This window comes from Dromiciops gliroides, chromosome 5 (genome assembly GCF_019393635.1).
Source record: "Dromiciops gliroides isolate mDroGli1 chromosome 5, mDroGli1.pri, whole genome shotgun sequence".
NCBI classification, from domain to species: domain Eukaryota; kingdom Metazoa; phylum Chordata; class Mammalia; order Microbiotheria; family Microbiotheriidae; genus Dromiciops; species Dromiciops gliroides.
The window spans coordinates 224952239-224972839 of NC_057865.1; the positions used below are offsets into that span (position 1 = coordinate 224952239).

Consider the following 20601-nt stretch of genomic DNA (forward strand, 5'->3'; position numbering starts at 1 on the left):
AGCTGGTCTGAGGCCCCCTTATCCCCTCCCCCCAAGAAAGAGGGCACAGAAGCTGTGGGACAGTTGGACAAATTCATAAGGGGGTGGTGGAAAGACAGCTGGCCCTTAGATCGGCCGTGGGGGGCAGAAGGGGGGGGTGTAGGGAGGTGCAGGCAGCAACAGGTGCACCGAGGCTTGGCTCCACCCTTGCCCGACTGGGGTTGCCCCCCCACACTTTCCCGTCCCTTCTTCAGAGTGGGAATGGAAAGGCGGGGCCTAGGGTCTGTTCCCAGACTGGTACCCCCTCCCCTCCTCAAATTCTCTTGGGAGAGTGAGCAGGCGCCGGGTTTGGAGGGGGGGAGCGTCCGGAGACAGTGCAATTTCACGGGGCCTCGGAGAGGCTCGGGATCCTGCGGACGGGAAGGCTCAGTAGTGGGGTCTCAATTCCTTAGGGAGGCGAGGGAGGAGCGGGAGGAGGGAGCTCCCCCCTTCCCCCCACCTCAAGAGGGATAAAAAACACCAAAGTGGACCAACCGGCCTGGGGAGTAGGAGGGTGGGGGAGGGTGTGATTTACATAATGGGCGGGGCCAGCCTGGTAGAGAATCCCTCCTTTATTCATGGGGGTGTGTGTGGGGGTAGTTTTAGGAATTTTCTCCTCTCCCTCTCCTCCGGGGAAAATAAGGGTGAGCCCCTCTGTTGCTCTGATTGGCCGGAGTAAGGGGGTTCCCACAGTCTGGCCCAATAAACTCGAGGCCCGCGTAAGGGGGGCGGTCGGTGCAGAGTGGCTGAGCACGAGCCGGGTGGAGAGGCTGAGGTTAGGGCGAAATCGAACTTCAACCCTGTGAAAGTCGGAGGCGCTGCCAGAGCTAGCGAGTGCGGGAGCGGCCGTGACTCACCCCGCTCTCCACACACGTACGCGCACCCCTCCTTTCCTCTCTCCCTCCGCCCCCCCCCGTCTCCCCCAGCTATCCCTCCCTCCTTGGTCGCAGCTCCGACTCTCGATCCTGTAACAGTTCGCCTTTGCTACCTGGACAGACTGCCGCCGCCTCCGCCTCCGCCTCCTCCCTTCCCGGCTCAGGTGGCTTTCTGGATCTTGATGTCTTAGCCTCGGATCCCCGGCCCGGGCCCCCTGCCCCCGGCACGCAGCAGCTATGAAGGGCTTGCTGGAGCTGCAGGTATTGGGCTGGCTCCTCCACCTGGCCAGGGCCTCGGAGGTGGGCAGCTCGCAGGCAGGTAAGTGGGGGCTGCGGGACGGGGGAAGTCGGACGCTGCTGGGAGCTCCGACTGCAGGGAGGAGCCGGGGTTTGGTGTGCCTGGGGAACCTGGGGCTTGTGAGCCTCGGAGTCCGGGGGACCAGTGCCTGCAGCCCAAGTTCGGTCCCCTCGGGGTGGCCCCGCTCTGAAGTACGCGAATCTTGGACTGGCCGGGGACCTTCCCACAACCGTCCACCCCCTCCCGCCTTCTGAGGATCCTCCCGGGGAAGCGACTGCTGTCTCAGTTCCCCGATCCGATTTCGAGTCTGCAAGGAACCCAGGCGTTCTAGGGGCCCCAATTTGTAGATATGATGAACCAAGACGGGGTAGACTCTTTTATTTTCTAGAGAGGTGAATCAGAATTTGAAGCCCAACTTCTTTTCCCAGTCCCGTCTCCCTGGTTCCCCAGGTTTCAGGCACCGCCAGTTTCGGTGTTTTGCCGGCTCTGGGAGGAGCCAAAATAGGATTTGGGGGGGTGGAGGGGGGCAGTTGTTCTCCTGTGTTGAAAAATAGGTCCGGGCCCCTCCCCTTTCTTGCTTGTTTGTGTGAGTGCTGGTGGGGGTGGGGGTGGGGGTGGGGGCGGGCTGGGCAGAGATTCGCCAGAGGGCCAAGTCCAGGTGATTAAAGTGATAAAGAACTTCAGAAAAGCACTCCTGTCTGCCTTCCCCGCTCCTCCTCACGTAATCGAGACTTTAGCAAATCCGACCACTTCAACTTCTTGCTTGCACTCGAGGCGTGGAGGAAAAGGAGGCTTTAGACTGACAGTCTCCTCTTATGGAGAGAACATCGGGAGACAGTTCTGGAAGGACGGCCCCCAGCCCTTTTCTTGGGGAACTTTGATCAATGAGTGCTGGTGGGATTTGAGATCAAAGAACTAGGTCTTCTACAGCCGTCTCCTCCACTTTGGGGCTTAGTGCACTTTGTCCCTCCCCTAGGGCAGGGGTGGGGGACGTGGGAGTGGGGGAAACACCTGTGTTTCCCCCACAGTTGCTGGGTCTAAATTTAGCCTCTGGGACCTTGAATTGTGGAACACTCCCAGCTGGAAAAATGGAGGAGGGGTCTGCTATAAGAGGTAGTAGTTGCAGAAAGGGGGTGACAGTAGCTTCCCTTCAGATTCTGGGAATTTGAGAAGTTATCTGCAAGGAAAGCAGGAGTTCTGGGCCCTGGCCCTTTTCCTGGGGGAGGAGAGAAAGGGGGGGTAGGGGGGTGGCACCGGCCAGGCCTTCCTTTATCTGGATTTTCAGCCTCTGGGCATCCGGCCTCGTCTGGGTCGCACTGTGCTCCCTTTGTCCTAACCCTCGTCTGGGGTAGGGGGGATGTTGGAGTCTGAGGTTCCCATTGAGGATCCCCAGGGGAGTGGTAAGAGAGAACAGTCCCCTCCTGCCCCACAATACTGAGGGCCTGTGATTGACTTCTCCCCATGCCCCTGGATAATTAGGGGAGTTGGATGATTCCAATCTACCACAAACTCCTACTTTCCTTATAAATGGCTAAGGTACTAACTTCAAGCTCTTGGTCCTCTCTTCCCCAGCCCCATCTACTATCCTTTGCTTCCCGTTTTTTTTGGGGGGGGTGGGGGTGTGGATTTTATTCCCGTGGGTAGGAGACAATGACTTCTAATTTTGTACCTCCTCTCCCCTAGCATACTACAATTCATAAACATATATGCTAATGTGATTCTCTTTTGGGCCAGGAGTGGGAGAGTTCAATTGGGGGGGGGGGATTTCCTTTGACTTGGTAGCTCTAGGCAATGTACTAGGGTACAAAAGCATTCCTGGAAGTAGTTTTGGCTGGTGGGGGGAAGCTTTGAAGAAAAGAGGTAGGGCAGGGGCCATGACACCATATATTCTCCATTAAAAAAAATCTGGGGGCAGCTAGGTGGCGCACTGGATAGAGCACCTGCCCTGGATTCAGGAGGACCTGAGTTCAAATTTGGTCTCAGACACTTGACACTTACTAGCTGTGTGACCCTGGGCAAGTCACTTAACCCCAATTGCCCCACCAAACCCTCCCCCCCAAAACTGGGTCTGTGATTTCTTCATTCATTCATACAAGAGGGAGGAAATTCTCTTCTGATGCAGCTCAGAAATTGTTCTGCCATTTACAATCTTTTTTAGGGGGGGGTGGGGCAATGAGGGTTAAGTGACTTGCCCAGGGTCACACAGCTAGTAAGTGTCAAGTGTCTGAGATCGAATTTGAACTCAGGTCTGACTGAATCCAGGGCTGATGGCTTTATCCACTGCGCCACCTAGCTGCCACCATTTAGAATCTTAAAGACTTACCAAGGTGACTTGTCCACAGTCACACAACCAGTATGTGTCACAGGCTGTACTTGAACCTTACTCCAAGGCTAGCTCTCAGGGACATATTCTCAAGAACATCTCTGCTTCATGGGCATGATGGAGGGTTCTGGGGAAGGGCTATCCTGTTAGCAAGAGAGCTAGAGGCAAGTAGTTAGTTCTAACCTGCTGGTGTGTGAGTCAGCTCTCAGACAGAAGCAATGCAGTTCTCAGCCTTCCTTCTTGTCCCCTCCAAAATGCCAATGTGGATTCCTGGGTTCATGCCAAACTCCATCCCATCTTCCCTCCCCCTTCTCAGTAATGGAATCCTGACCAGGGGAGTGGGGTGGGGATCAGGCCTGGTATGGAGCTGGCAAGAGGGGGTTCTGTGGCTTTCATTCCCCACATGCCTTCATGCCTCTTTCTTGATGAGCTGGCAGTGCCCCCAAGGAAGAGTAGTTGCAAACAGGTGGTAGGTATCTCTGCTCATGCCCCCAACTCCCCACAGTGCCTTTAACCCCCTGGAAAAGGGAGGGCACCAGAGATCAAGGGGGCAGAGCTACCTTGAATTGTTCATCCCTTCCTACATCAAAATAATATTCCATCACACTTCTGTATCACAATTTGTTCAGCTGTAATTCCAATCTATGGGCACCTAATGGAAAAGACACACATACTCAGTCTCCTCATGTGCCCCCAATATAGCTCATTCTCCCTTCTTTAGCCTAGGAGTGGCCAGTGTTGAAAAGCTTGAATTAAGCCTTTTTGTCATCCAAACAGTGATATGGGGGGGGGGGCGTTTCCTGTTGTTTATCCCAGTGGTTTTTGTCCTTGGTGAAAACTATATAGGGATTCTGGGGAGGGGAGGAGGGACTAGAGCTGAAGTTAAGGGAATGGAGTGTAGTGGTGATAGAGTCCCAGTTGGATAAAGGATAGCAGAGGGGGTAGAGAGGTGGAGCTATAGTTTGGGGAGGGTGGTGCCTATTCTCCCAGCTAAAAAGACAAAGCTGCTATAGAACATTCTCTTTTCCCTCCAGTGAGGTCACTAGCTGAGCCTAGGGCTTGAAGGGGGAGTAAGAGGAGGCCTGGGAAGGGGTGGGTGCTGCCCCCTTCTCTTGGACAGAATCAGCTCATTGTGGGATGGGCTATGGCCTTGGGTACTGCCCCCACTCCACTTCCCCCACCCTTCCTCACCCACTGTGGACACAATGGGGGCTGTGTGTCTGGCCCCAAAGGGACCTTTATTTCAAGGACCCTGGGGCATGGGGGGAGTGATAAAGAGCTGGGTGCTTCTAAGAGGAGGAGCAGAATTGTAGCCCTTTTTCCTCCTCACCCTTCCCATACTGAAAAACTGGCTACCTGAGAAAAAAATCTTGAAATAACAGTAGTTTGAGCTTGGTTAACCCCTCAATTCTCATACCTTATAGGTAAGACTTCCCAGTGTCTATTCCCCACCCCTCTTCAGGAATTCTAAACATAAGAAAGTCCATTTCCTTCTCCTGCCTGCCTCTCTCTTGCCACCTCCACCCCCCCACCCCCCACCACGTGTACACACACACACACACACACACACACACACACACACAAAGGACCAAGGCAGAAAAGACTAAATGCCATTGTCTTATCTATGCAATTTCCTACTGCCACCCGAACCCTGTTTCCCAGTAGAAGAGTGTGATAGGAGGATCTCATAATCCTGAGCTCTCCCCATTCCCCTCCTAACAGTGTGCCCAGGGACCCTCAATGGACTGAGTGTGACCGGTGATGCTCAAAACCAGTACCAGACACTGTACAAGCTATATGATCGATGTGAGGTTGTGATGGGAAACCTGGAAATTGTGCTTACAGGGCAGAACCCTGACCTCTCCTTCCTGCAGGTGAGGAAACCTGCACACACCCCCCTCCCCCTTCCTGGCATTTGAGAGACAACCCTTCCGTCTCTTCCTTTGGATCAGAGAATATTACCCCCAAACTTTTCACTGGTACCCCTCTTTTTTCTCTGGAAAACCCCTTTTCTTCTTTTAGGTCTGTCTTCTCCCAACCTGTCCTTTCCTTTCCTACCCTGGCTTAGAACTGTATGGAAGAGGACAAGAGTTGGAAGGGGGGAGAGGAACAGGAGACCCTCTGTAGGTTTTCAAGTTGAGAAATGGTGCTTCCGAGAGAATAGATTTAGGGGGAGGGATCCATATAGATGAAGCTCAAGAGAAGTTGGCATTGGGGAGCAGGATAAACATGTCTCCTCTGGTTCTTAGCTGATTCCCAGAGGTAGCAGGTCTAAAAATGATCTTCAAATTCAACTTCCTCCCGAATGAAGAATCTGGAAGACTTGGATTGTCCCTTTCCCACCTCAAGTCTCCTTACTTTGCTTTTGTGATTGGAGGAAAGGAACGTGAGACTGTGTTTGATTGATGTATATTAACATCCTTCTCACTGATGCTCCTGTGTCCCAACATAGTGGATCCGGGAGGTAACAGGATACGTCCTGATCGCCATGAATGAGTTCTCTACTCTGCCACTCCCCAACCTTCGTGTGGTAAGGGGGACCCAGTTCTATGATGGGAAGTTTGCCATCTTTATCTTGCTCAACTATAACACCAACGCCACCCATGCCCTACGCCAGCTCCGCCTCAATCAGCTCACAGGTTAGTTGTTGTGGTTCTTCAGTTGCTCAGTCTTGTTCAACTCTACATATGTCCATGGGGTTTTCTTGGCAAAGATACTGGAGGGGTTTGCCATTTCCTTCTCCAGTGTGTCCCCATTTTAGAGATGAGGAAATGAAACAAATAGGGCTCAAGTGACTTGCCCAGGGTCACACAGCTAGTAAGTGTCTGAGGACAGATTTGAACTCAGACCTTCCTGACTCCAGACCCAGTGTTCTATCCACTGTGCTACCTAGTTGCCCCTGTTAATTATTTCACTTACCACCTCTAAACATTGCACTGACCCTTTTGACCAATCCACTGGCCTTTCCAGATGACTACTGGCCACTTACTGATAGCTGCCCTTTCATCTCTTCACCCCTCTTCCCATCCCTGCTCATCCATACTTTCTTCTACTCTTAACAGCCCAAATAGCCATCTACTGACTACCAAGCTGACCACCCCAAGTCCTTCACACAGGGTGCATAGGGAGGAACAAAGGTCTTATGCCTTTACAGGGGATGAGGGGAATCATAGCTAAGGTCTGGTCCTCAGCCTTGGCCTCTGCCTATTCCTTTGCATTTGGGGTTGTTGTACTATGTTTACCCTGATTTTCTTCTACTAGTTTCCTGACCTCCCCACCTCCAAACCACTGTCCTGATTTCTTGTACTTGTCCCCCTAGGGAAAAGCATGCTGGTTAAATATGACTTGGCTCACTTCTCTCCTGGCCTCAGCCTCTCCCTCCTACTTCCTTGCCCCAGTCAGTTGAAAAATAAATAGGCAGGGCAGATTGGAGGTGGAGAAGTGGAGAAAGCTGAGTCAGCTGAATCTTCCAGCCTCCCCCTTGCTCTGCCTGTCTTCCACTGGCTAAACCAGATCCAGGACAGGTGTCTGGGGAACCAAGAGATGCTTCAGCCTCACTCCCATCCCCTATCCCCAAACAGAGCCTCCTTTGCAATTTGGGCCTCTTCTACCCAAACCCATCTACCTTGCACCCCTGTGTCCTTCCCAATACAATCTCAAAGCCAGGATAGCTGTGTGTGGAAGACCTCTGGCAAACAACTCAATGTGGTCCTCTACCCTACCAATCTTTCCCTGCAGAGATCCTGTCTGGGGGGGTTTACATTGAAAGGAATGATAAACTTTGTCACATGGACACAATTGACTGGAGAGACATCGTGAGGGACCCACAGGCTGAGATTGTGATCAAGGAAAATGGCAAAAACTGTGAGTCACTCCCTTACATGCCCATTGTCTTCCAGAGGAGATCCCCCTCCATTAAACCTTCATCCTCAGTGCCCTGTCCTTAGATCCATGACACTGAACAAGTTCATCCCTTATGATATTCCTCAGGCCCCAGGGTGGACTAACTTCTTTTTCTTTTTTAAGTGAGGCAAGTGGGGTTAAGTGACTTGCCCAGGGTCACACAGCTAGTAAGTAAGTGTTGAGTGTCTGAGACCAGATTTGAACTCAGGTACTACTGACTCCAGGGTCGGTGCTCTATCCACTGTGCCAACTAGCTGCCCCAAGCATCTTCTACAAGTGGATAAATTCCCAGGATGAAATACTCCTTAGTGTCCTGGTAATGCTATTCCTTCCCCCTCAGGAAAGTCCCAAAAATTATCCTTCAAGCTCCCTGGCAGTTTTATCCAGCTAGATCCCATATCCCCAGGATAATTCATTTCAGCTCTTGAAGGCTCTTAACAGTCATTGAGCCCTAGACACATCAAATTAGCAGGCCCATCTCCTCAACCAAGCTCCTTCCTACTGGGAATCTGCCCTTACTTAGCTCCAATCTCCTATACTGCTAGCCTCCCTCCTGTTCACTGTCCCTGTACACCAAGTCTGACTATTTGAAGGAGGAGTTAAGGAAAGGGGATAGAGTTGGGACAAGGAGGAAGAGAGGGTGACTATCCTTCCTAGCTCTATGATTTTGGAGGCTATAACAGCACAGGACATGGACAGAGATACTGATGGTTTCCTTGCTTCTGTCTTTATCCTCAACCAGGTCCCCCTTGTCATGAGTCCTGTGGTGGGAAATGCTGGGGTCCTGGACCAGAAGACTGCCAAACACGTGTGTACCCTTCTTAAGCCCTTAAATTTCAATTCCTTAAATCTTCCCCTATGACTTGAGCTAGCTAGTCCGAAGACTTTAGTGTGAGTTCAGCTAGCCAGGAGTTAAGGGGATGGGTAATGACTACCCAAGGAGGTAGTGTGGATAGTGGATTTGGGATAACCCAAATATGATAATACGTTTTTGCTGGGGGAGATTCTGGTGGTCATGCCTTCTACCTTTCTTCCCCAAACCAGTGACAAAGACAATCTGCGCTCCACAGTGCAATGGCCACTGCTTTGGGCCCAACCCCAACCAGTGCTGCCATGATGAGTGTGCAGGTGGATGTGGAGGTCCCAGAGAGACAGACTGCTTTGTATGTACTGGGGTGATGGTAGTCCCTCTGTGTGTGTGTGTGTGTGTGTGTGTGTGTGCGCTCGAGTGCACACCTGGAATTGGGATGGTGTTGGAGAATATGGGGAGGGGGGCCTGGTAGCTAGAGGAAGTGTATGGATGGGCACAGGTATTCATCCATCCTGATTCTCCCCATGTTCATAGGCATGCCGACACTTCAATGACAGTGGAGCCTGTGTGTCTCTGTGCCCTCTGCCCCTTGTCTACAACAAGCTCACCTTCCAACTAGAGCCCAATCCTCACACTAAGTACCAGTATGGAGGGTTCTGTGTGGCCAGCTGTCCCCGTAAGTAGCAACAACAGGTAAAGAAAGGAAATCTGAACAGAGAGTGGTGGGGTAGGAACAGGAAAGTCACCCTAAGGGTTTCTGTATGTGTCTGTGGGGATAGTGACAAGTGGAGTGGAGAGGAAGGGTAAAAAGGGGAGAGACACATGGATTTTGACCTCTCTATGAGTGACTCTTAGGGAGGATTTCAAGTATATGGGCTAAAGGGTGCTGCAAGAATCTCCACTATAACTATACAAAATAACAGCAATATTGTAAGATGATCTGCTGTGAATGACTTAGTTATTTTCAGCAATACAATGATCCAAGATAACTATGAGGGACTTAAGAAAAATACAATCCATCTACAGAGAAAGAACTGATGGTATCTGAATATAGATGGAAGTATATTTTGTTGTTAGTTCCTTTTTCTTTTTTTTGTTTTGTTTTGTTTTGTTTTTGCAGGGCAATGAGGGTTAAGTGACTTGCCCAGGGTCACACAGCTAGTAAGTGTTAAGTGTCTGAGGCCGGATTTGAACTCAGGTACTCCTGACTTCAGGGCCAGTGCTCTATCCATTGCGCCACCTAGCTGCCCCTAGTTAGTTCCTTTTTCTAAAGTTTTTTTGTTTGTCATGTTTTGCACGACTGCATATGTATAGTTTGTGTTGAATTGCTTGAGTTCTTAAGAGTAGGATAAGGAGAAAGGAAGAGAATTTGGAACATAAGGTTTTAAAGATCAATGTTACTATTTGTTTTTGGATTTAAGGTGGAGAAAACTATATAAATTCAAAAGAGCAGGGGGAAAAGAATCTCCAATATAGGGAATCGGAACTCCTGAGAGGGTGTGAGAGCAACAGGATTTCCCTCTGTTCCCAGTGTTTTGTAGAGTGGAAAGAAGACAGTCAGAGGGCCTTAGTTTGAATCCTGGCTCTGTTACTCATGACCTATGGCCTTCTCTAAGTCACTTCAACTCTTTGCCTGGAGTTCCCTTATCCGTTAAATGCAGGGAGTGGTGACATGCTCTCTAAGGTCCTGTGCAGCTTTATATCCTAGGAAAGTTTGAAAGATGATGAAATTGGCCCTTTCTCATTGTCCTTGCTATCTTCTCTCCTTTCACAGATAATTTTGTGATAGATCACACCTCCTGTGTCAGGGCCTGTCCTGGGGACAAGATGGAGGTAGAAAAGAATGGGTTGAAAATGTGTGAGCCCTGTGGAGGGCTGTGTCCAAAAGGTGAGTCAGTCATGGTGGTGGTAAGAAAAGGGATATTCCCTCAAGTCTCTTCTTAGTGCCTCCCATCAAATCCCTCTGAATTTCCTTTGACTCCCTCCCTACCCCTTTTATGTTTTCAGCCTGTGAGGGGACAGGTGCAGGAAGCCGGGTTCAGACTGTGGATTCTAGCAACATCGATCGGTTTGTGAATTGTACCAAGATCTTGGGAAACCTGGACTTCCTTATCACTGGCCTCCACGGGTTAGACTCTTCCCTTCTTGGGTTCTTCCATACCCTTCCCTACCTCCATCCTAACTCTAACAGAAGAAATGATCATGTGACATCAATAATGCAATCTTATCTCCCCTGAGCTCAAACATTAGGGAATGTCACACATCACAGGGGTGATGAGGGACTTGTGCTTTTTGGGATATAGCTTTTTCCAGTGCTGGGCAGCTGTAAGAGTAGGAAAGCTCTGTTTATGCTAATTCCTATCTAATCCCTATAATTTTCTTTTTTTTTTTTTTGCGGGGCAATGGAGGTTAAGTGACTTGCCCAGGGTCACACAGCTAGTGTCAAGTGTCCGAGACCAGATTTGAACTCAAGTCCTCCTGAATCCAGGGCCAGTGCTTTATCCACTGCGCCACCTAGCTACCCCCTAATCCCTATAAATTTCACCCATCTCATCCTAGTTCTGGTCCTTAGAATAAATTAAGGTCTAATCCTTTTCTCAGTTCACCTTAAAAATATTTCATGAAAACTCATGCTTTTTCTTTGTCTCCCCTAGAGATCCCTGGCACAATATCCCTGCCCTGGATCCTGAAAAACTCAATGTCTTCCAGACAGTTCGAGAGATTACAGGTAAGTGGGACCAGGGAAGAAGGGATGTGTTTCCAGGGAAACAAGTCCATTAGGAGCATTGGAAGGGTAAACAGTGACCCCCAAGGAGGAGCAATTGCATCCCAGCTGCTTGGGGAAAGATACAAGCAACAGAGAAGCTATGGAGGGGAAACAGGGCAGGCTCTGTAAGTACAGCTCCCTTACCCTGCAGGTTACCTGAACATCCAGTCGTGGCCTCCCCACATGCACAACTTTAGCGTCTTCTCCAACCTGACAACCATAGGTGGCCGAAGCCTCTACAAGTAAGTGTGGGAAGGAGGCAGTATTGTCTGACACAGGACCTGTTCACGCGGGTACCTTTTGGCATCAGGCTTACCCATAGTGCCTTCTGAGGAACAAGTAGGAGCAATTTAGGGTTTTGGGGCAAAAAGAAGCAGTGCTCGCTCAGTAATTATGGCCCCCTGGTCCTAATCTGTTTCTCTGTGGCCTCCTTCCTTATGTTGTGATTCCTATCCCCAGCAGAGGTTTCTCACTGCTGATCATGAAAAACTTGAATGTGACCTCACTGGGTCTCCGGTCCCTGAAAGAAATCAGTGCTGGGCGTATTTATATCACTGCTAACCGGCAGCTTTGCTACCACCACTCTCTGAATTGGACCAGGCTGCTTCGGGGACCAAAGGAAGGGAGACTGGATATCAAGCACAATCGCCCCAAAAAGGACTGTGGTGAGTAGAAGGGACAGGCCGTGGGGATAAGGCAGTTCCAAGATCCTGAGCTGGGGATTGTGGGGCCCAAGGTCAAGTCCAGTGGGTGGGCTTTGGTGGGAAGACTGAGCAGGGCTCTTCTGAACCACTTTTCCCTCTCCAGTGGCAGAAGGTCGAGTATGTGACCCACTGTGCTCATCTGGGGGTTGCTGGGGCCCTGGTCCTGGCCAGTGCTTATCCTGTCGAAACTACAGTCGAGGAGGGGTCTGTGTGACCCAGTGCAACTTCCTTGATGGGTACTGGAGGAGGCTAGCATGGGCTCCTGGGGGTGGGGGTAAATGGAGAGGCATAATGAGGGGCTGTGTGTCATGGGGAGGGAGGGATCTCCTATGGATGGCAACTTTTTGCCTTTTGATGGGATGGGTATCACATGGGGCTGGAGGTGGTGAAAAGGAGGACAGAACCTGAAAATGATGCTGTCTCCTTGGGCCCCCTCCAGAGAACCCAGAGAGTTTGCTCATGAGGACGAGTGCTTCTCCTGCCATCCTGAGTGCCAGCTTGTGGAGGGCAATGCCACCTGCTATGGCTCGGTAGAGTATAAGTCCCAGAATTCCTTGGAGAGGGAGGGGGGCTGGACATCATAGGCCTGGCAGGAAATCAGTCAATCAACACACATTTACTCAAGTGCCCAATAGGAGGCTGGGGGCTAAGAATACAAATACAAAAGCAAGACAGGCCCTGCCCTTCAGGAGCCTCCAGGGTGTTGGGATCTGTGAGGTAGAAGTGGGGTAGGAAGCCTCCTGGAGGAGCTCAGAGGGTCCTCAGGCTTCAGTCCTTCTTGACCTTTCCTTCCCCCTCCACTAGGGCTCAGATGCTTGTGCTCAGTGTGCCCACTTCCGGGATGGACCACACTGTGTGAGCAGCTGCCCCCATGGCCTCCTGGGGGCCAAAGGACCCATCTACAAGTACCCAGATGCTCATCGAGAGTGTCTACCTTGCCATGAGAACTGCACTCAGGGGTCAGTGAAGAAAAAGAGGGTGTGGAAGGGAAGAGGGCTTCTACAACAGGGGACAATGAGTGGGGGGGCAAGAGGGGGAAGGCTAGGAAGGAGATAGAGGAACCAAACCCAACAACAAGCTGAGAGATGTAAGAGGGCTGCAATGGGAAGGTCTGTCCCACCACAGAAACTGTCCCCAGGAGCTGGGGGTAAATATAGGCCAGAAGAGAGAAAGGGGGACCGAGAGAGAAAAGAAGGGATCAGAAGCCTCATTGGTAGGTTCAGGTGCAATGTGGACTCCAGGGTGGGGAGACCATGCTGGGTTCTGGGACGAGTTTAGTGGGGAGAAGAGCTCACAGAATGGAGTGCCAGTTGTCCAAGTCCCTAGCTAAGGAAATCTTATTCTCCTCCAGCTGTAAGGGACCAGAGCTCCATGACTGTTTGGGACAACCACAGGCCATAAGCAGGTAGGTTGGAGTTCAATGATTATAAGAGATTTGCAGGAGGCCAGAGGAGGGAAGGGAAAGGGAAGTTCCCGAAAGAACTCGGGGACTGGCTCTGCCTCTAAAACTAACTTGACACAGCTAGGTTATCCAGAGATAAATGAACTTGTTGCATATACAGAGGACTATGTCCATGGGCTAGTCTGTGTCAAGGGGCAGTGGGCATCTTTGATTGGCCTCTCCCATGGGAGATAGGAGGATAAATACAGTCTATGTACAGAAGCTGCATTCTCAAGTTAAGTTTCCTTTATCTTACAGTAAGGCCCATGTGCTTATGGGTCTAATGGTGTTGGCAGGGGTGGTCATTTCCTCCTTGTTGTTGCTACTTTCCGTGTTCTACTTTCGAGGAATAAAGATCCAGAAAAAGAGAGCAATGAGGCGCTACTTGGAGCGAGGTGAGGTGAGTGCTTCTTTTACAGCAAGGACCCCAACGGTTCCCAATGGAGACCCTCTCTCCACCATGCTTTTGAACATTCTTAGTTCTTAATCAACTCCTTTCAAGGAAATTGTGTGATTCTGTGGTAAGGAGATTTGAATTGCATTCTTGAACTGGTCAAGTGACCTTGACCAAATCAGCCCTTCTAAGCCTCGGTTTCCTCATCTGTAAAACAGAAAAGATCTGTCTTCCTCCCTCACACAATTGTTGCAAGAGCAGAATGAAATGTGAAAGTACCTTGTAAAGTGGTATAAAAGTGAATGGTGGGGGCGGCTAGGTGGCGCAGTGGATAGAGCACCAGCCCTGGAGTCAGGAGTACCTGAGTTCAAATCCGGCCTCAGACACTTAACACACACTTACTAGCTGTGTGACCCTGGGCAAGTCACTTAACCCCAATTGCCTCACTAAAAAAAAAAAGTGAATGGTCATTTAAATAGACTTCTTGCCCTTCTCCCTCTACCACTCCACACACCCCAAGGGGAAATTTCTCTCTAAAGTCTAAAGTTGTTGACAGCCTCTTGTGATCCCTGACTAGAGGAAACAATCCTTTCTCTGCTAGAGTCTTTAATATATAATCTGTGATCCAGACAGCTTTCAGTATTTCCTCTCTCTCAACATGCTTATGATGTTTCTCCAAAATGGTAACTGTCTTCTTTTCACCACTGTGTGGCCTTTAGTTCCCCTTTCTCCTATTGCTGACCTATAGAACATGGGAAAGGATTCAGCACAGTAAGAGATTTTCCTGATTGCTCCCCTCTGTCACCTACAGAGCCTGGAACCTCTGGACCCTGGTGAAAAGGCCAACAAGGTCTTGGCCCGAATTTTCAAGGAGACAGAGCTGAGGAAACTCAAAGTGCTTGGCTCTGGTGTCTTTGGAACTGTGCACAAGGTGAGGGGAGCACAGAAATTCCTAAGGAGGGAGTCTGAGGCACTGGGGCTAGAAAAATCAGAGGGATCAGAGGGAAGACTACCAAGGGCTGGCGGAAAGGACTTGACCTAGGGGGGACAGTGGCCTCAGGCTGTGGTACTCCCTGGGCCAAAACAAATGAAAACAATCACAATGTGGGAAAAGCATTGAAATCCTGCTTCTGTCCCTTAGTGCCCATGTGATTTGGACAAGAATCTTGCCCTCTCTCTAGGCCTGTTGCCTCATCTTTCAAATGAGGATGTTGGACTGGGTGATCTCTAAGATCCTTTACAACTCCAAAAGCATGTGATTATTGCAGGGCATCTGGATCCCAGAGGGCGAGTCCATCAAAATCCCAGTCTGCATTAAGGTTATTGAAGACAAGAGTGGACGGCAAAGTTTCCAGGCTGTGACCGATGTGAGTGGAGAGATGGTGTGCTGCATGAAACCTAGGGTGGTGCTGGAAGAAGGAACAATATTAGGAAGGCTGATGTGTATGGGGCAGCAGCACCCCAGTGCTGGGTTAGAAACAATAGTGTGTGACTATCAGTCATGTTAATGTATGGAAGCATGTTTGTGGCAGTCTGAGCTCACCTGCCCTCTGTCTGAATCCACTCTGTGTCCTCTAGCACATGTTAGCCATTGGCAGTCTGGATCATACTCATATCGTTCGGCTGCTGGGGCTCTGCCCGGGGTCTTCTCTGCAGCTGGTCACCCAATTTCTTCCACTGGGATCAGTGTTAGACCACGTACGGCAACATCGAGGGACTCTGGGACCACAGCTGCTGCTCAACTGGGGTGTACAGATTGCCAAGGTGAGAAGTGTTCGGGAGTGCAGCTCAGACAGGCGGGATGCTTCTCAGAGTCAGTGGGGACAAAGGCTTCCTGAGGCCCGAGGACCCAGGGCTGACTCTGGATCTTAGGCCCTGCCCCACCAAGCTTCCCTCCTGCCTTTCTAGGGTATGTATTACCTGGAGGAGCATGGCATGGTGCACAGAAACCTGGCTGCCCGCAATGTGCTGCTCAAGTCCCCAAGTCAGGTGCAGGTCGCTGACTTTGGGGTGGCTGACCTACTCCCGCCTGATGATAAACAACTGCTACACAGTGAGGATAAGGTACGGGGCAGGGAAGAGGTACCAAAGGCACTGGTGCCAGGGTGAGAGGGAATGGTCAAGAAGTCAGCCTATTACCAAGTTGCTACTTACTGCATGGTGGGCTCCCAAGGGTGAGGGAAGTATCTGGGACATGAGGCAGACTAGAAAGGGCGTGGCGGGGGAGGGAAGAGCAGGGAGATTAACTGGTGACATCCCCTCCACTCCAACTCACCAGACCCCGATCAAGTGGATGGCCCTGGAGAGTATCCATTTTGGAAAGTACACACACCAGAGCGATGTCTGGAGTTATGGTCAGTGTTCAGCCCCCACATTTCAAATGTCCCTCAAACTCAAGAGCTGCCCTGCTAGACACTTTCTTTGGGGGGGGGGAGGTCCAATGAGGGTTAAGTGACTTGCCCAGGGTCACACAGCTAGTAAGTATCAAGGGTCTGAGGGCAGATTTGAACTCAGCTTCTCCTGAATCCAGGCCCGGTGCTTTATCCACTGCACCACCTAGCTGCCCTGCCAGACACTTTCTAAAATTACTTCCAGATTCTTGTCTTGTGTCAGCCATTTCACCAGCCTTCATGTTGTGTCTGCTGCTTTCGACCTGACTCACACTTTGTTTGGCCAGGTGTGACAATATGGGAACTGATGACATTTGGGGACATACCCTATAAAGGGCTTCGACTGGCTGAAGTGCCTGACCTGCTGGAGAAGGGAGAGCGTCTAGCCCAGCCACAGATTTGCACTATTGATGTCTACATGGTCATGGTTAAGTGTGAGTCATCAGTTCACCCCTGATCTTTGCCCCCTCTGTGTCTTCACTGATGCTGACCCTTCTGACTTTTGACCTTTCACAGGGATTTTATTAGCAATAGCTCTTTTTTATGCCCCCTTGATTCCCTTATCTCAACCCCAGGCTGGATGATTGACGAGAACATACGACCAACGTTCAAAGAATTGGCTAATGAGTTCACCCGCATGGCACGGGATCCACCACGGTATCTGGTCATCAAGGTGAGAAGGGAGTCCATGGATGGAGATGAAGGGCAAGCACTAAAGCACTTGGTCACATTAACCTATCCCTTAACTCTGAACAGAGGGACAGTCGCTCTGGGCTGCCTCCTGGCGCAGAGCCGCCTGCTCTGACTGACAAGGAGCTGGAGGAGGTGGAGATGCTGGGGCCGGAACTGGAGATGGAGCTGGAGATGGAGGAGGAAGAAGAACTGGCCAGCACGCTAGGCGCTGCCCATAGCCTGCCTGTCGGTACACTGTACCGACCACGTGCGGTAAGGCGTGACTTCCTCCCCGCTCCAAAAAAGTACAACACTGGCAGGAAACAGAACCAAGCAGTTCATACGTAATCCCTGTTCTGGGGTGCCACTCCCGTCTTCTCCCTTTTTTCTTCCCAGAGTCAGAACTTTCTGAGTCCTTCATCTGGATACATTCCGATGAACCAAAGCAACCTTGGAGGGTCTAGACAGGTAAGACTTGCCCATCCATGTTAAAAGGCCGAAGATCCCTGGAGCATAGCAGAGTCCACTGTAAAGAAAAGGACTTAGGGACTGGAGGAACTACCAGGCGCCCCCTAAGCCCAACTCTGTCTTTCCTCATCTATGAATGTGTGTCTGTTTTCTTCCTTAGGGGTCTGTGATGCGTGGGAGTGCTGAGCGATGCCCCTGCCCAACCACTCTACACCAGAATCCACGAGGCCGACTTGCATCAGAATCATCAGAAGGTCGGGGGACAAGCTCCGAAGCCGAGCTGCAAGAAGCAGATTCTGTGTGTCGGAGCCGGAGCCGGAGCCGGAGCCGGAGCCCTCGGCCTCGAGGGGACAGTGCCTACCATTCCCAGCGCCACAGCCTGCTCACCCCACCCACCCCGTTCACCCCAGCAGGGCTGGAGGAAGAGGATGTCAATGGTTATGTCATGCCTGACACACTTACCAAAGGTACCTGAGTTTGGGTGGGGCTTCTGATGTTGTGGTCCCTGAAATCTCCTGAATTTTTTCACTCACCTATGAATCCTCTTGTTTTTGCTGCTGCTCTCCTACTCTATAGTCTTTTCCATGACTATCCACAAAACACTCAGGCTACATCCCCCTCGCCCTAAATGTTCTTTCTCTACCCTCCTGCTCCAGGCATTCCTTCTTCCCGGGATGGCACGCTGTCGTCATCTGTGGGCCTCAGTTCAATCCTGGGCACTGAAGAGGAAGAGGATGAGGAGTATGAATACATGAATCGAAGAAGAAAGCAGAGTATGCCGAGACCGCCAAGGCCAGGATCTCTGGAAGAGTTGGGCTACGAGTACATGGATGTGGGATCAGACCTCAGTGCTTCCTTAGGCAGCACCCACAGCTGCCCTCTCCATCCTGTACCCATCATGCCTGCTACAGGAACTACTCCTGATGAGGATTATGAGTATATGAATCGTCGACATGCTGGAGGAACTGCTGGGGGGGATTATGCAGCCATGGGGGGTAGCCCAGCAGCTGAGCAAGGATATGAGGAAATGGGATCGTTTCAGGGTCCTGGGCGCCATGCCCCCTGCATCCACGATTCCCAACTCAAGTCCCTTCGGAGCCTGGAGGCCCCTCGCTCTGCCTTTGACAACCCTGACTACTGGCATAGCCGCATTTTCTCCAAGGCCAATACCCAGGGGACATAACCTTTCCTCCCTGCCACAGTCTGGGCTTTTATGGCAGCTGGCACCTCTAGAGGGCACCCCCTCTTTTCTACCCTCAGTACCATCTTCCAGTTTCCCCTCTATCCTCAGGCTCTCTTCCCCTCCCCTAGAGGTTGTCTCCCTTCACTCCCACTTGGTTGAAGGGGGGGAAGCTTTTAAATAGTTTCTCCCCTCCTCAAACAAAATGTATGTGGTATTGCGAATTCTGCACTTTCTTCTCTAGCTCCTCCTCCAAAAGATCTGGTATGGGGGGAGGGTTTCCTCTATACTGTGTGCCATCCCCACCCCTGTGCTCCCCAGCACCTTAAGGGGGAATCCCTGGAGATATGAAGAATTAATCCCTATGTCCTTATTCCTCTGTCCAAACTTGCCAGATGGTATTTCTGGACACTTATGTAAGCCTATGTATAAAGTGTGGCTACTTGGTAGGGAGGGGGAACAATTTATTCTCCACCTACCCACACAAGGCTGGTGCTGGCAAAAGGCAGGCGATGGACCAGCTACTTACTACCTCCCCTCTTCAACAAAGCACAAAGGACAGAGGAAGGGGCGGTTTAAAAAAAAAAACAACTATGAAGACTGGGTGCTTGGAAGTGATTTTTTTTTTAAGTTTACTATAATTTTGACCAAAGTACTCACATGTACATGAAGCTGGAGCAGTAGAGAAGGCTATCCAGAAGGGAAAGGCCTTCCTTCATTCACATTTATACTTAACCATGCTTCTGTGCATGTGAAAAAGCTACCTTTATATAATCCAAGGGCTTCCTACTACCCCAAAGCAAGTTTACCAGACCCTAAAAGCAATCGTTCTGGGCCATGCCCAAACCAGTGATAGTGAGGGGCGCCTCCAGTTGGTATGGTAGGAGGGTCCAAACTCCCCAGCACCCATCTCTTTTGGGAGGGATAGGGGTGGGGTGGAGAATCTCAGGTGTGTCACTGAAGGAGCTGTATTTTTTTTGTTAGTTTTTATACGTTTGAATAAAAATGCCAAAGTTTTACCATCTTCCTTTTTTTGGTGAGGTAATTGGGATTAAGTAATTAGTCCAGGGTCGCACAGCTGCAGTCACATTTGAACTCAGGTCCTCCTGACTCCAGAGCCAGTGCTCTATCCATTCACCACCTAGCTGTCCCTACCATTTTCTTTTATGACTAGTGGGAATATACATGTGGGATTTGGTGAGGAAATTCCCTCTTCTTTAACTTCTGGACCCCATCACAACTCTCAAGTCCCTACTCTATGAACCTAATTATTTAGCTCAAATCGTTAAGATTAAGTGACTTGTCCACAGACAGGGCAGGAAATGGTAGGGCTGGGGCCCCTGACTCCAGATCCAAGATCGTGTGGGCACCACACTCTCACCCTTGCCTTTACCGAGAAATCCCCCTCCAACAATGGGTCACAAGTGGTAAATTCAGCCTGTGCAGTAAGACCTCCAGTGAGGGGTGCCTTCCCTGTTCATATCCAATTTATCCCGAGTGTGGCTCGTTAGTACATTAGTCGTTTGCACGTTGCCTCCCCCATTAGACCGTGCGCCCCTTGAGAGCTGGGACTGTGCACAGTGCCTGGCACATCATAGGTGCTTCATAAGTGCTTGTATTGACTTGAGAAGAAAGTCCCTAACGCCCACCTAGGCCATTCCATTTTGGGACCGTTCTTATTGTTAGATTTTCCTTAAGTCGAGCTCAAATCTGGCTCTCTGTCATTCCTTCCCCCCCCCCCCCCCCCCCGGTCCATCAATCCTCGGGTAGGCTCTCTAGAACCAACCACTACGAGCGAAGGGAGTGAAAACAGTCAAGGCCAGGTGTCCACGTGCTATGGTTTTACTAGGCACCTGATCCGGTACATCGTAAAGAACCATGGCTTTGGACTTCAAAGGACCTGGGTTTGGAAACTTATTTGGGCCATTTACTTCCTGTGTGACTTTGGACAGGTCTCTGGGCCTCGGTTTCCTCCTCTGTCAGTCCTTAGCACCTCGGAGCCAGGATCTACCCACGGCCGGCTGGCACGCCCTTCCAATGGCTCTCCTGGTTCAGGCGGAACAGGCCGGGCCGGCGCGGGCTGCCCCGGAGGGGGGGGCAGGTAGGGAGCTCCGCCCTCCCTTTTTTTCCCCGCCCCTCCCTTCCCCTCTTCTCAGGGCCCCGAACCCACCCAGCCAGCCCAGCCGGCCCTACCAGCTAGCCACCGAAGAAGCTAAGTCTGCCAACAGGAATCGGGAGCCCCGGCCTTCCTCTGGACACACCCAGTCACCCGGGTCTTTGGGATCCTCCGTATGAAGCTCCGCCCCCCAACGTGTCCCCGCCTACTGTTCGTATGGGTTCCTACAGCGAGGCCCTCT

General features: G+C 51.0%; 1 protein-coding gene and 1 long non-coding RNA gene across 4 annotated transcripts; one reads left to right on the forward strand and one right to left on the reverse strand.

Moving 5' to 3' along the window:
• Window positions 1-668: 668 nt before the first annotated feature.
• ERBB3 (erb-b2 receptor tyrosine kinase 3) lies at window positions 669-19263 on the forward strand. 2 transcript variants are annotated; one of them, XM_043967400.1, is made up of 28 exons: window positions 669-1212; window positions 5237-5388; window positions 5967-6153; window positions 7253-7378; window positions 8160-8225; window positions 8462-8580; window positions 8763-8904; window positions 10003-10116; window positions 10236-10356; window positions 10883-10956; window positions 11147-11237; window positions 11455-11660; window positions 11803-11935; window positions 12139-12229; window positions 12504-12658; window positions 13051-13104; window positions 13399-13540; window positions 14346-14465; window positions 14803-14901; window positions 15113-15298; window positions 15443-15598; window positions 15813-15888; window positions 16212-16358; window positions 16500-16597; window positions 16681-16869; window positions 16993-17064; window positions 17225-17531; window positions 17721-19263. In XM_043967400.1, the coding sequence occupies exons 1-28, from the start codon at window positions 1131-1133 to the stop codon at window positions 18245-18247; spliced, it is 4032 nt and encodes a 1343-aa protein (XP_043823335.1). In that variant the 5' UTR covers window positions 669-1130; the 3' UTR covers window positions 18248-19263. The 2 variants fall into 2 exon arrangements, with proteins under 2 accessions (XP_043823335.1, XP_043823336.1); XM_043967401.1 differs by having other exon boundaries at window positions 11458-11660.
• On the reverse strand, window positions 16861-20564 carry LOC122728613. 2 transcript variants are annotated; one of them, XR_006353299.1, is made up of 3 exons: window positions 20438-20564; window positions 17598-17783; window positions 16861-17344 (listed from the first exon to the last, which is right to left on the reverse strand). It is a non-coding gene; the product is annotated as an uncharacterized LOC122728613 (long non-coding RNA). The 2 variants fall into 2 exon arrangements; XR_006353298.1 differs by having other exon boundaries at window positions 17527-17783.
• Window positions 20565-20601: the final 37 nt, after the last annotated feature.

Excerpts from the sequence above, each read along its gene's own strand:
- ERBB3 (XM_043967400.1), top strand. The coding sequence starts at position 1,131 with ATGAAGGGCTTGCTGGAGCTGCAGGTATTGGGCTGGCTCCTCCACCTG. Across the intron at positions 16,598-16,680 it reads CACGGTATCTGGTCATCAAG|AGGGACAGTCGCTCTGGGCT; the intron begins GTGAGAAGGGAG and ends AACTCTGAACAG. Across the intron at positions 17,065-17,224 it reads ACCTTGGAGGGTCTAGACAG|GGGTCTGTGATGCGTGGGAG; the intron begins GTAAGACTTGCC and ends TTTCTTCCTTAG.